The 13,798-nt window shown below is 37.5% G+C and overlaps 1 protein-coding gene across 21 annotated transcripts in view; it reads right to left on the minus strand.

Moving 5' to 3' along the window:
* Positions 1 to 2,187: 2,187 nt before the first annotated feature.
* Positions 2,188 to 13,798, minus strand: part of KCNMA1 (potassium calcium-activated channel subfamily M alpha 1) — a 430,367-nt gene continuing 418,756 nt past the window's right edge. For 7 of the 21 annotated variants that reach the window (XM_085063996.1, XM_085063994.1, XM_085063995.1 and 4 more), the window contains 3 exons: positions 13,474 to 13,698; positions 11,377 to 11,405; positions 2,188 to 5,674 (listed from right to left, as the gene is read on the minus strand). In XM_085063996.1, the coding sequence (XP_084920122.1) occupies positions 5,523 to 5,674; positions 11,377 to 11,405; positions 13,474 to 13,698 (406 nt within the window). In that variant the 3' untranslated portion in view covers positions 2,188 to 5,522. Of the gene's footprint in view, positions 5,678 to 11,266; positions 13,699 to 13,798 lie in introns of those variants that run through there. The other 14 variants (XM_085063987.1, XM_085064006.1, XM_085063988.1 and 11 more) reach the window with 4 other exon arrangements.

A 13,798-nucleotide genomic window follows, 5' to 3' on the forward strand; every position in this document is an offset into this window, starting at 1 on the left:
TTACTGTCCAGTCAACAAAATGCTCATACATATGCCACATGGTTTGATTCTGAAAATTCTAAGGGTTTTATTACACATATTCAACTGCTTACATGTTGTGTTCCAGGTTGTTTGGTTTTTTAAGTTATAGAGATCTCCTCTAAAATGCATTGACTGAAGCAGTAAGAAACCTTGTCTCAACATCCTAAAGGCTCTAATTAGATGCAGCATTACTGTTTAGCTTCTTAAGTTAGATATTGCTCTAAATTAAACCCAGAGTAATAATAGAAATACATTATATTTTATATATTCTTCATTTTCCCTACCCCTTCTCATTTTGACAGCCACCAATAACACACCCCTGCAAAGAACAGGTCCCTTGGAACAGCAGCCCTTGCTGTTGGCTCCAGTGGAATTCCCTGGTTGTACAGAGACTGCAGAGACTCACAGCTCCAGCGTGGCTGCAGTTTCCATAGCAGAGAGAATCTGCAGAACAGATACATTGCTTATCTAAATACAGCTTTGATAAATGCTGGGACAGACTTTAATACTACAGACCTACAGCAGCAGAGCTACTACACTCCTTTCATTATTTCACATGGGGCTGTAACCCACACCCAATACTATTGCTCAGCATGAAAATACTACAAATATTAGGCCTGCTAATCCAATATTAGGAGACCTGGTGTCCATATATAATGACTTTAAAAAAAATCTTTTTCCCTTAAGCCTGTGATCATTCAAGAACCTTTAAAATTAAAAAAAAAAAAAACAAAGGTGCTTGTTCGTATCTTGGGGATTTCATTGGTTCCAATTGCACAGAACAGAAAAAAACCCAGAAAGACTATAAAGAGTTCTCCTTCCCTCTGAATTTTTTTGTGCATCTGCCATTGACTTTGACAGATATTCCCAGGCTAATCCACTGTAACACTGGGAACAGATTTCTGTTTTCACTTTGTCCTGTTCTTCGCCTTTCACACACTTGGTTATTTTGTTTAAGCACATGCAAAACTAGAAATGAAAGGTGAGACACACACTTCTTTTGGTGCTAAAAAAATTCACAATGATAACAGCTGTAAAAACAAAATACACACACACACACACACACACACACTCTGACCTCAATATGTGTTCATTTCAAATACATTGGGATCCAGGAGTCCTTAGGAATCCACTTCTTAAAACCATTTATGGATTGGCCAGTGAGTGGCTAAGCAGTGAAAAAACAAATCACTAACTAGCCATTTGTAAATTATTGCTTGTTTTGTCATGTATGTTTATGCATCAGTTTATGAAACCAATTATTGCAGCAGTTGTTAGCTGTAGTTTACACACAGACACACACATGCCCCCAACAAAACCAATCCTCCCTGAATGAGAACACACTATTGTACTTCCTCCTTCTCCTTCTACTATATGAAGCGTTCAAAAAATGGAAAATCTTCCTTTCACAGGCCAAAAACAACCAACTTCACCCACCACCACCCAACAACGTATAATGAAAGGCTGATGCTTTTGTAGTGTCTCCTGTACTGTGCTTGCAAACTGCATTTGCCGTTTCCCACCTCTGGCTGAGGCCATTTAGGTCTTTTCACAACCAGCTGACCATGGCTGGCCCAGATCAAGGGATCTGTACTTTCTGTCCCACGTATTCCCTATTGATTGGCCATTGATGCTGATTTGAAAGAAGAGTTATTAAAATGTCAGTGACAGTTTTAGAATGTTGTTAAAAAATACCAGGGAAAGTTTTCATCTGTTTCTCTCCCTATTAACAAATGACTTACATTTATTATTTTAGAAGGAACTAGACAATCACATCAAGGTGTTAAAAATTGCATTTAGACTATGGACATCTTCTTTCCTTTATACCTTAATTTTGCTGTGCTCGGCACTTGCCACCAAATCTGAGGCCAGTTTTATCCTTTCATCTTAGTGCTCATGGGCTTCAGGGGACAAATTAAAATAATAGCCATGAAGCAGAGAGAGCCAGCAGAGTTTGTGGCACTGTGGGAGCCCAGCAGTGCAGGGTGTGAGGAGGGCCAGGAGCACAGCCCTGCTGCAGCAGGCAGAGGAGCTCTGCAGCACAAAGCCAGGACATCCCATAAAGCTAACCAGCATGGCTGGGGTTTGCTCAAACCAGGTGGGAACAGCAGATGCAGTTCTTCCATGTGCTACCCTGCAAGTCCCATATTTTCTTCTTTTTGTCTCTCTTCACCCAATTCACAGAACATAAAAATGATGACCCCTTCTTATGATGACTCTATTGAATACATGCATAGCCTCATCCACGTGTGTGTGTATATATATCCACATATATATATGTGTGTATGTATATATCCACATATATGTTATACATACATGTGGGTATGTGTGGACATGCATATATGCAAACACAAACACACACATAGACACACTATTTATCCAACATGAGTTACCAAAAAAATTTGTATAGCCTGTATCAATAGTGCATGCAATTAATGACAGAAAAAAAACAGAAAGAAAGAAAAAAGAAAAAGCAAAACAAAAAAGCTGAAATTCCTCCTCCCTCCTCACCCCACCCCACGTGTTTGGTTTTTTTTTTTTTTCTTTTTTTGCCTTTTGAGAAAGGTGTAAAAGTTATTGATAAAGAAGAACTATTTCTATATAGGTCACCATGTGGTCTTGTCAGCTGTCACTTAGGTCCCTTTTCCACCCTTTTCCCAGCTGTGATGCAACTTCATATATCCATATATTGTTGCTGACCTCATTGTAACCTTTAATGGCTGAAAATAAAAGCTCCCCTAGTAGGTTTTCTGTACGTTTCTCCATTTAATTTCCAGATGCCAGTCCTGCATCTTTGATTATCAAAAATAGGAGTAAGAAAATATAATTAATTTTAGCTTTTCTAGAAATGGGAAATGTAAACCCGTAACTCTACCAGTTTCTCTCTGTCATGTTTGCTCTCTATGGGCGTTGTCCTAGCAATCATTCCATATGGAGCTATCTGTGCCAGAAGAGCTCATGAATGTGTTCAGGTCTTGTCCTTTATTTATAGACAGTGAATAGCATGATATTTTTGGGTGTGATGGTTAAACTCAACAGAGACACACACAAACCTTAGCTATGGAGGGGTGATGTATTTGCTGCATTGGTATGTTTTATCCAGTGAATGCTCACTTCTGAAGGAAGGACACTCAGAAATGGCACTGTATATGATAAGATATAATGTTCTATGCCCCTATAGTAAACACCAGTCTTCTCAGGGAAAAAAAAATTAATTTGTTCTTGGTTAGGTTGAACACAAGTTTCTACAATTCTCCTGTACTCAGGACCAGCTTTTTTCATTCTGGTTGTAATACAAACACAGTTCATAAATGAAAAAGGAGCACCGACTTCAAAGAAAAGGCTTAACATGACCCAATGCAGAAACTGGATGTAAATTATAACGTGTCACTAGCTGAAGCAGCATATGTCGGAAGAACTCACTGGAATTATCTTCTTTTTTGGGGACTGTGAAATGCATTAAACGTTGATCTAAATAACGATGAAAAACTGCTTGAATTGTTTTGTTACTTTGTAGGAGAGTGAAATATTTTAAACAATCCAATTTTACAGATACTGTATTAACAATTCTTGTTATTGTCTTTAAATAGCTATTCTACAAAATGTAACAACGAAATAGTCACAGTCCAAGAAGTCACTCCAGAATAAAGCCTATTAGGTGTTAGTATGGTTATACTTGTACTGCAGCCAGTGGACAAACATTAAAGCTGAGATAGTTTGGCTTAAATGTTGGAGTATATAGTGGACATCATTGTTTTCACAATAAATTCATCATCTGCTTTGTATTTGTTTGATTCACTGATATTTCTCTAATGATAAAAATACCACGGTATGTTTTATTGTGGTGTTTAACAATTCTGCAAAATTACAAAGCCTAAAGTTTACTTGCACAATGAAAATCTGCTTTTCCTGATGACTCTGGTTTTGTGGTTTTGGTTTTTGTTTCCTTATTAGCACAGCCTTTCCTTTTTTCTTTTCTTCACACAATTGTGTCAGATGTTGCTTATTTAAGATAGAGAGAGTTACTAAATCATTTAGAACATAAATGCTTGGGTGGGTTGTTACTGCAGCACAGATATGAAACATCACATTTTTGTCTGATGGCTATAAAGCTTGTTGGCAACTTTGTGAAACTGCTGACACAAAAGGCACCCATCAAAGGCCTTTTGCATGTTATCATAATAAATACATTCATCACTTTTATTATTTTGATTTGGTTATTACTGTACTTTTATGTGTGGTGTCCCAGCAGAGGAAAAGGGAAAAAAAAACCCGACCAAAAAAGCAACTGCTAAAATAGGATGTTGCTTGTTGTAAGAGTTAACTGAGGACAGCATGTTGGGAGATTGTAGAGCTGAGGCTAAACCAGCTTTTGTTCTGATCTCAACTCACCAAAAGGAGATTCAGTGTGCCCTTTACAAGGGTATGAACTATCTCCAAAGTGCAAGGATCTGGAGCTAAATCTCTATACATATCAGGAAGAATTTGTACCATCTCAGACCAATGAAAGGCCATCAGCACTTCTGAAGTAAGGAAGTAACAAAATGCGGCAGATGAGATGGTTTATCACTTCCATGCACTGTTTTCTGCACTCCGGATTAAAGCACTGTAATACATGGCAAAAGAATTGCCAAGCTGGCCTTCCTGAAATTAGCAATTTCTGATGGCTAATGGGAAGTGAAGTGCAATGCCAGATGTGCCATTTCTAGCAAGTGCCCCTGGTGTCCATGGCCCTTGGCTGGGGCAGAGGCGCTCCCTGTGCTCGTGAGCAGGGCAGGGCTCAGTGTGCGCGGGGCTGCGGGAGCCACACTGAACTGGCAATCAGCATGATCTAGACGTGCTAACAAAACAAAGAATACTTCTGAAGAATGTTACATGTACAAAAATATGACTTTCAACTCTGAAAATAAATAAGTTCAATTTATTAAGAGCTGGTGTCAATGCTGAACAAAATACACATCTTTCGATAAAGAAACATTTTGGTGAATCGTTGTAGGTTTTTTTTCTTTTTTTTTTTTTGATTTACTAAAATACAAGTTGGACCTTTTTTTCCTTTTTGTAAATATATCATTTGTCTCCCTTAATTACATATCCTTATAACTGTGACCATCATTCTCCTTTAAGCCAAAGACCGAGGGTTCGTTGGGATTTTTTTTTATTCTTAGGAGTCTGGCCACATATGCAGTTTTTTAAAGGGAAAATACTTAACAATGAAAAAAAAAAGAAAAATATATATTTTCTAATAAATAAAAATAATTTAAAATGCTAGAGGCTATACATGACTAGTTTTGATTATGTTCATTTATAAATGAAATAGTTTCCAAAATACGTGGAAGCAATATTAAAGGCAGACAAACAAAGATGTGTCTACTTTATTTTCCCATTAAGCTTGCCCTTCTTAACTTCTCCATCAGTGGTTCAGCAAGTAAGAGGAATAAATGTCACATCACCATTCATGAAGTTTGTCAGGCTTTAAAAAAATAGTTCTGGCTTCGAAGGAGTCAACATTCATCTTCAACTTCTCGTATTGGTGGTATCAAGCTGCTTGTCGATTTATATTGATTGATCTGATTGGCCATGTGAGTGCTCATGGGCTTGATTTGAATGTTTCTGGGGTAGGCATTATCCGGCTCATCTGTAAACCATTTCTTTTCTGCTAAGGAGCAAAACAGGTAGAGACAGAATAAGGAGGGAAAAATGAAAGTTTTAATTAGTGAAGCACACATACACAGAAACATTAAAAAAAAAAAAAGAAAAAGGGAGCAGTCAGTAAAGTTTATAGAAAAAAGAGATCAATAGAAGGTGACTTTGACTAATTACTAGCAGTACAGTGCATTAGATTAATTTCTCTGAAAATACTGTTATGAAAGGAGGATGACGCTTGCAGATTTGATAACAGCAGCTAAAGAAAACCGCCAATATGCTAGTTTGCTTGTTGGATGTAAGAGAGCTCTTTTTTTGCCCCCATGCTTAGAAGAACATCCTCTGATTCATTTATTGAACAAAATGATACAAATAAAAGCCTAAACTAAGAAGCCAGGGAGAGCAGCTGGGACAAGGGTAATGCAGAAAAGAGCATGTGAGTCTATACACAGAGGAGCACCTAAAGAGTCAGAGACTTCTCTGAACCATTTCAGCCTTGGCGTGGCTGCTACTGCTGACCCAGAAATCATGAAGGAGGATGGAAAGAATGTAAAGAACTTTCTGCAACTGGTGTTAGAATAAACTGACCTTGTATTCCTGCTGCCAGACGGCAGCCTTGCTGCTCAGGGTGAGCATTACATCCCTACTGTGGAACACAAGTGCTTGGGCACTGCTGAACTCCAGGGTTTACAATGAAGAGTGGAACACATCAGACCCAGCAGGTGACTGGAGCAGGGGCTCCAGCTAATCCTGAATGGATCGGTCGTGATGGGTGACAGCAAGGCAAAGGAAGCAAAGACTTACAGGAAAATCAGAGAGGAAGCTCTTTCTTTGTTATCTTTGAGCAGTGTGTGTTCCCATGAACACAGGAGGGATTTTATGGTGCAGCTTTAAGGCAGGCAGGGAGCAACGTGGGAGTGAGTGAGGATGCTGAGAGGCTGCAGCATTGCAGCCATTCCCCAGCTGTTTATCACTGGAACCACTATATTGCACTCTCCATTTGCAGGTAGGGGAAAAGCTTCTGAAAATTCACTCAACAAAAAGAAAAATAATTCTTGAACCCTTTAGAGAACAATTTCTGCTGTAATTTCTGCTGTTATTTCTCAATGACAGGTAAGCAACTTTGCAAGATAACTTCATTGGAAGACTTGGAAATTCCTGATCTAGAGATTGGCTAACAGCCACTAGGTGCACTTGTGCTTTGACAAACTTTTGTGAATAGGGGTCTGTCTCCATTCTTGTTCTCCTTCCCCAAATGCCAGAGGTGGGAAGGCAGAGCAGTGGACACTTATGGTTCTGGGCGTTTCATTATTACATGCAAGGTTCAAAGTGTGCCACATCAGTGCTGCCACTCTTACATGTATGCACTACTTCTCATTCCAGTGGGGAATCCAAAATCCTGAGGAAGTTTTACTTTCTCACATAATATAAACTACTACTTTTTCTAGGCACTGAAAGTGGGGGCAGTATCTGGAATCAGGACAGGAGTAGAAGGGATGCTCATTTTTTAATAAATAAATTATTAAAAATTAGCAATGCAAAATTCACTAGAAACGTGAAGACTGAGGAAAAAAGCTCAGAAGGTAAAGGAGAAAAAATAAATCAAAAGACTGAGAAGAATAAAGGACAAATATCTGAACATAAGAGCACAAAAATAAACAACCTTTGGAGTTAGAGTCTTGTCAAGAAGTAGATAAATCTCCAGAATTACTGGACATCTCAGTCACTTTCATGAACATAAAATTAAACCACTTCCACTTTATATGGATTTTAAGAATTTACATGCCAGATCCCCCCACTCCCCAACAAAATCTTTGTTACCTGTTCTCACATTTTTAAAAAAAAATAAACACAAGAATTGTATTACTTATTAGTGGCTTTTTACTGAAGGGAAACAGAACTACTGTATTGTTTTTCTTGTTATTTTCCAAAATGCTTTTCACTTTTGTTTAAAAATTTCCTACTCATTTCTGACCAGACTAAATAATTCCCTGCCCCCTTAAAGTTGCCTGAGTCTCAACGATGTTCAATCTCCCATCTCCCTCTCTCTCACCTATTATAATTAAGTTCCCTTTGATTTGAACAGATTGGACGATAGGAATTCATAATGTTACATCCTGCACACTGAAGCTAACTGATTAAGTGCTTTAAATTATTCTTCCTGACAGAATGATAAAGTTACAATCTGTTCAGAGATGATCTACAGCTTGCCAGACTCCTACCGCTTCTTTCTACATTCATTTATCTTTTTGTCAAGCAGTTAAAAAAAAAAAAAAGCCTCAATTCCATAGATCTTTTAAAGTAATCAGAACATCTGAATTATTAATGAGACTTTAAGGGAATGATTCCTGATGTGGGCCGGTTTAAGAAAGGTTGTAGGGAAAAAAAGTCTGGGAATGTGTACACATCAAAATAATTTCAGCTCCATTTAAAAAACCATTTAGTTCAAGTGTGACACATGAACCATTATGCATTTGTGGAAACCAATTTTATGTGATCTACGATTAAACTAACCTTTCAGAGAGGTGTAAAGTGTGATGGTTATCATGTTTTAAAAGCCTTGCAAGATCACATAAACAATTTCAAACTAACAGTTTTCTAATGGTTTGTGTTTAAAATGATTTTGAGGCAAGTTAAGCACTGTGAACTTTCATCGTTACCTTCTTTTTTTTAATGCATGGTGCAAAAACTTCCCTTACAAACAGAACTTGGTGCAAGCTAATTCAATGTTGTAGCAAGTAAAGGGAGACTTGCGTGAGTGCTAAGGATCACAACTCTGTTATGTTTCTCTGCAGCCAGTGTAAAGCACTTCAAAACACCCTGCTTTCCCTAAAATTCTCCCTAAAATAAGCTATTTACGTGTTGCTCTTATGATAAAACTCCTATATCAGGAGTTGTTCTTTGAAAGGACACCATTGAGTCTCTTTTTGCCTTTACCTGGCAAGTAACAAACACAGAACATTAATAATAAATGCAGAAGCTGGTAGATTCTGGTTTCTTCTGCTGTTTGTATTTCTTCTTGCCAGTGCTGAAACCTTGATCCAAGCATTATCATCTCCAGCATCCAGTGCTTGAACCCAGCTTTATACCTTTCCTGCTCCTTTCTGCTGTTAAAATTATCTTTGACCACATAAAAATGAATCTCCTGTGAAAGTTCATTGACCTCTCTACTTACCTTTGAAATGTGAGCTTAACACTGCTGATCTTTACTCTTGGCCACTATGATATTCTGCTCCGAGTTACTAAATGTCCTTCTTGAAGCCCTTGCACACTTTTCAGTATTTTATGCTATACTCACAGCCTGATTTTGATATGTCTTCAAGAGCCTTAGCACAGATTTTTACTTATCTTAAATATTAGTCACTCTTTCCTTTAAATCAGTTCAGAAATCCCCTTTTTTAAGTCTTTATATATTGTTATATTCACCAAGCTTTTTTTAAGTTCTCTGTCACATTCAGTCTGTTTCTTGCCCTTTTGGAATATGCACATTGATCCTTACCCAAAGTGTTTCCACATTATACTGACAATAGGCATAGTTTTTAATCTTACTTTTTTAAGAGCTGCTGAAGAAAGTCCCCGATCATTCTATGCTATATGATAGGTTTTTTTCTGACAGCATTACCTGAGAGATATTGGAACAGCTAAGTAACTGCATGTATCAGAAATCAGGAAACATTGACTTCCCTCTCTAACACCTGTGTTTGTAATGGGCTATCTGCATTAGTGCATCCATGAGGGTTCAAAAGGCTCAATGCTCATACTACAAATAAATAAAAATTAACATATTTGTGAGACTCTTCCCTGCAGCATATTAAAAAAAAAAGGATATAAATAATCAAAGTAAAAAGATCAAAATACCGTTTTCTTCAACTTGTATAACACTCCAGCAATTCTTTCCAAACAGATTTATTGTATGTGGTGCTTTAAAATTTCTATCAATAAGTCTGGACTGAGTAGCAACTTAGAAAAAATGTCACTGTGAAACACCATCTTTTCTAAGCAGAAGCAGAGAAAGTATTACCTAAATATAACACAAAGGTTTTACTAAATTTGTATTCTCACCATAATCCCAGGTTACTTTCCAATTGTTTAAAACATGCTTTTTTTTGTCTTCTGTGACACTTGCAGTTTCCAATTAGCCTGTAGGTATGTGTTTGTTTGTCTCCCCCCCTTATGTAGCCATCTTGCTCATAACTGAAAAATTAAGCTGAAAATTGTCCTCTGTAATTTGTTCCTGCATGATTAAAAAAAGTAATGAAAGTTTCTCCACCCACCTGCTCAGCAATTCTTTGGAAGATGAATATTTTAGATGTAGCAGGCAGTAAGAAATTTGCAGGGAAGGAGAGAATAAACTATTCTTTCTATGAAGAACTCTGCTCCTCCAGGGCAACCAAAGTCTTGTGACAAAGATAATGTTCTGGACTTGTTCTTGATTTTTAATTTTTTAACTACCAAAATTCTTAATATTAATAATGGGAATTTCACTGGGAAATGCTGACTCTCTGTGTTTAGTTCAGTAGGAACCCAGGCCAAGAACCTGCAGGTTTGCTAGACATGGTTTTGTGCCAACACTTAAGCTCACTCAGAACCCGGTTTCCAATGCTGAAACCATGCTGGGACTGATATAAGTGGCAAGACCTTAATTTGAAACTCTAAAATGTCACCTCCTGACATTGGTGATACTTCTCCACTTCCAAAAAATAACCATTCTACTATGGTTGCTTGACTTGGGGTAGGACAGGAGATTTCCTCTTACTTTTCAATATAAAAACTGACATAAAGTCAATTTAAGTATTTCTCTACTTGTAATGACCAACCCACATTAGTACAGCCACATCACAAAATCTTCATCATTATAATAAACTATTTGATCAATCTGACTATACTCAGAAATGGAAATTGTACATAATATTACTAAAAGTCAAAAGTTCTAGAATTCTAACTTCAGGATACAGGACAGAGGTGAATTAGACTTCAATGTACTTTGAAGAATTCAGATTTGCATCTATATTAGATATTCCTCTGCTGCTGCTCACAGAGTAGGCAAGTTGCTTCTCTAATGCACGCTGTTTATATTTTTTCTATTTGCGCTGCACCATTATACAAATACTATTTTTTTGGATAAAATCATTATGTAGGATGTGACAAGTGGCTTCATATTAACACCCTTCCTTTCTCTGCTAAATGGAAAACAGATAAAACATTAATGGAAAAGCATTTTGGTGTCAAAGCCATTAACATTCTCCCAAAATGTGTAACTGCTCTCAACTATCTTCAATCAATACTGCCGACATAAAAAGATGCTCATGTACATACATGGGGAAGAGGAGAGTAGGGAGGGGAAGGGAGGAAAGAAACTGGAATGAGGAATGGGAAATTAAAGTAATGTCTGCACCACGATAGGCATCTTCATTGAGCAGGAACCTGGCTGTTTACAAAAGGACACGTGCAATTAGAAAGGCAAGCAGATGAGAGGATAAAAAAATAAAACAGGGTTGAGAAACAGCAGCAGCAGGAGCAGCAGCCAGTTTACTTCTGATTTGGAGGGGAAAAAAAAGGCAAAAGAAAACCAACAAAACAAACAAACAAACCAATAACTGAATAAAGTTTGTAACTATTTTTTTTTTAATTTCACAAGTTTTCACAAGGACAAAGTTATAGAGGGAAACCCACAGCAGTTGCTAGGTCATGCAGAACCATTAATTTTCATACCTTGGCCCATTCTATTCATCCTTGTTGCACTTTAGAAAAAGAAGTAAGCTATGTAAGTTTTACAATGCTTTTAAACTGTCATATTTCTGGTTGAGCACTTTAACTGGCACATCCTTGTAGTAATAAATATTCTCAGGGCAAAACATGATAACTTTCTTTGCAAAAAGGAACACATGAATTTTTCTTTATGATGAAGAGCAACTGTAATAGTCTCATTTGTAGGGGAGCAACCACAATTTGCAACGTATTTCACTGATCGGACTTACAGCTGCATTTGAATGCACACTCACACAAATATACTGTATTCCAATCATTATACGCAGCACTGCACGGTGGTATTCTCTGTAGCCCACTTACATGGTTCCAGGTTTTGTCAGTAAAAGTGCTTGGCTTTATTGTCAATTCACACAGCAAGCAAATCTTCAAAATTATCATGCTTGGGGAAGGGGAAGGTAGAAGACAATACTAACCATAAAAGCACCTTGTCTGGGTTGGCAGTCACAATGCTAATCATTCCAAATCCAAGTATTTATTTTCTGTCTGCATGCTTTCTTGCTGGGTAGCCAGGGAAGAGGGTATGTGTTTCTGCCCTCCCTACCCTCAGAAACCCTCCATAAACCTAGAGCTACTTGTACATTTCAAAAGGTTGGCTTCTGAAGTTTAAATCAAACAAAAAAAAAGAAGTAAAAGCAATCCTGAAGTATCATTTCTATGGCTGTCTTGGGCAGGTTCCTTTCCACTACTTAATTTAGTTCCCTGCCACAGTTTTTTTTGGCTATATGTGTCATTGGTGACAATCTGCAAGAAGTAAATTCTGGTAAATGCTGGAGCATAACACCTCAGCACAGTGAATATTTCCAACCCAACCCTCTTGCTCTCCTCATTAGCTGTCTGGGGCAAAGCACCTTTGCTCCCCAAATGGGAGAGATTTAAAGGCACTGAGTTGTCTTCTCCTGTATTCCTGGCATGAACCTCTTGAAAAAAACAGGGAGAACATGCTGCAAGATTTCTGAAGGTTCTTCACCCTTGTTGGAAGATTCATACCAACACTAGGAAAAGTTAAACTACCATCTGGGGAAAGGAACAAAGTCCCTTGAGATCTGATATGTAAGCATAGAAAAATGCTTGCTCTTTTCTGAACATTATTTATTCTGTACATAAGGTGACTAATTCACCTTTTAAAGACGTAGAAGTCCCAAGAAGGCAGTTTTTAATGACTTACATCCAATATTTATGATACATATGGCTTTTTATCCCAAATGTCAAAAGTGAAAGAAAATATAGCTATTCATGTGGCAGTATAAATAGACAGAATAATAATTTAATATGCAATTAGACTCTTTCTAAACTTAAATTAAACCACTGGAGTTTTACAACTTCATGCCCAGACAATTTCAGTGTTAAAGGGAAAATACACCATCTCCAAAAGACTAGTATTTTAGAGAAAGTTCTTAAACAAGCAGAAAAGTCCCTGATATTGCTTTGGTATAAAGCAGGTGTGTAGCAATAATCTATACAGAGTGTAAGCCCTATATAACATAAGCTTTTTAGAGTGAAAAATCAGCAAGGATTTTTTTTTGCAGGGTTTTTGTTTTTTTCCATAGGATAGTTTTATAAGCTTCAAATAAATGTATCAGCTCCTGTAAATATGAGTATTAAAATAACCTACTGCACCATACATCAACACTTTTGCACTAAATGACTTTCTTTGTGTAACTCTGACATCAAGAGCAAGTGTTCATGTTAAATATACTCTATTTTCGGATATGTAGAGTAACTGCAGTGAGTTATTTATGTTTTCAGTGTGCCTATGGGTTTGGAATTCTTTTTTTATTCTCCCCTAGCATCATAAATAACTTTTGGTCCGTCTGCTTTGTTGCTGTTGTGCTTAAGGGTTTTATGGTGGTGAAATAAAAATGACAATCACATGCACACTGTCATACATATGCAAAATATGTGTACAAAAAGGGAGAACTCCATGGGAAAACAGGGAACATTACTGCTGGAAACGTTAACCGGGGAGAATGGGTGGTGAATGCAAGTTTCACACACAGTGGGAGTAGATACACATATCAAAGTCTATCCTCCTGCACATACTTCTGTTTGTCCCGGGAATCCCTGCTCTTGGGGCGGTTCGGTCGGTTGGCTGTTGATGGGATAGAGTGAACTGATGAGCTCTTCTTGCTGGAAGAGTAGGAGGAATGGGAGGAATGAGAAAGACTGGCTCGGGACTGGCCAGCGTTGTGGTCAAATTGCATCAGACAGAAGATCAAGTCCGTCGGCACAAGCTCGAATTCATATGGTGGGTTTGTGATAACATAACTGGAAAGAAAGGAAGAAAGGAAGAGAGAAAAAAAAGAAAGAAAAAGAAAACAGGTTTAGATTAGCACAAAAAACTTTCTTCTTGAGTTGTTAGCTCATG

Source organism: Lichenostomus cassidix, chromosome 6 (assembly GCF_008360975.1).
Source record: "Lichenostomus cassidix isolate B80296 chromosome 6, HeHo_3.0, whole genome shotgun sequence".
Taxonomy (NCBI): Eukaryota; Metazoa; Chordata; class Aves; order Passeriformes; family Meliphagidae; genus Lichenostomus; species Lichenostomus cassidix.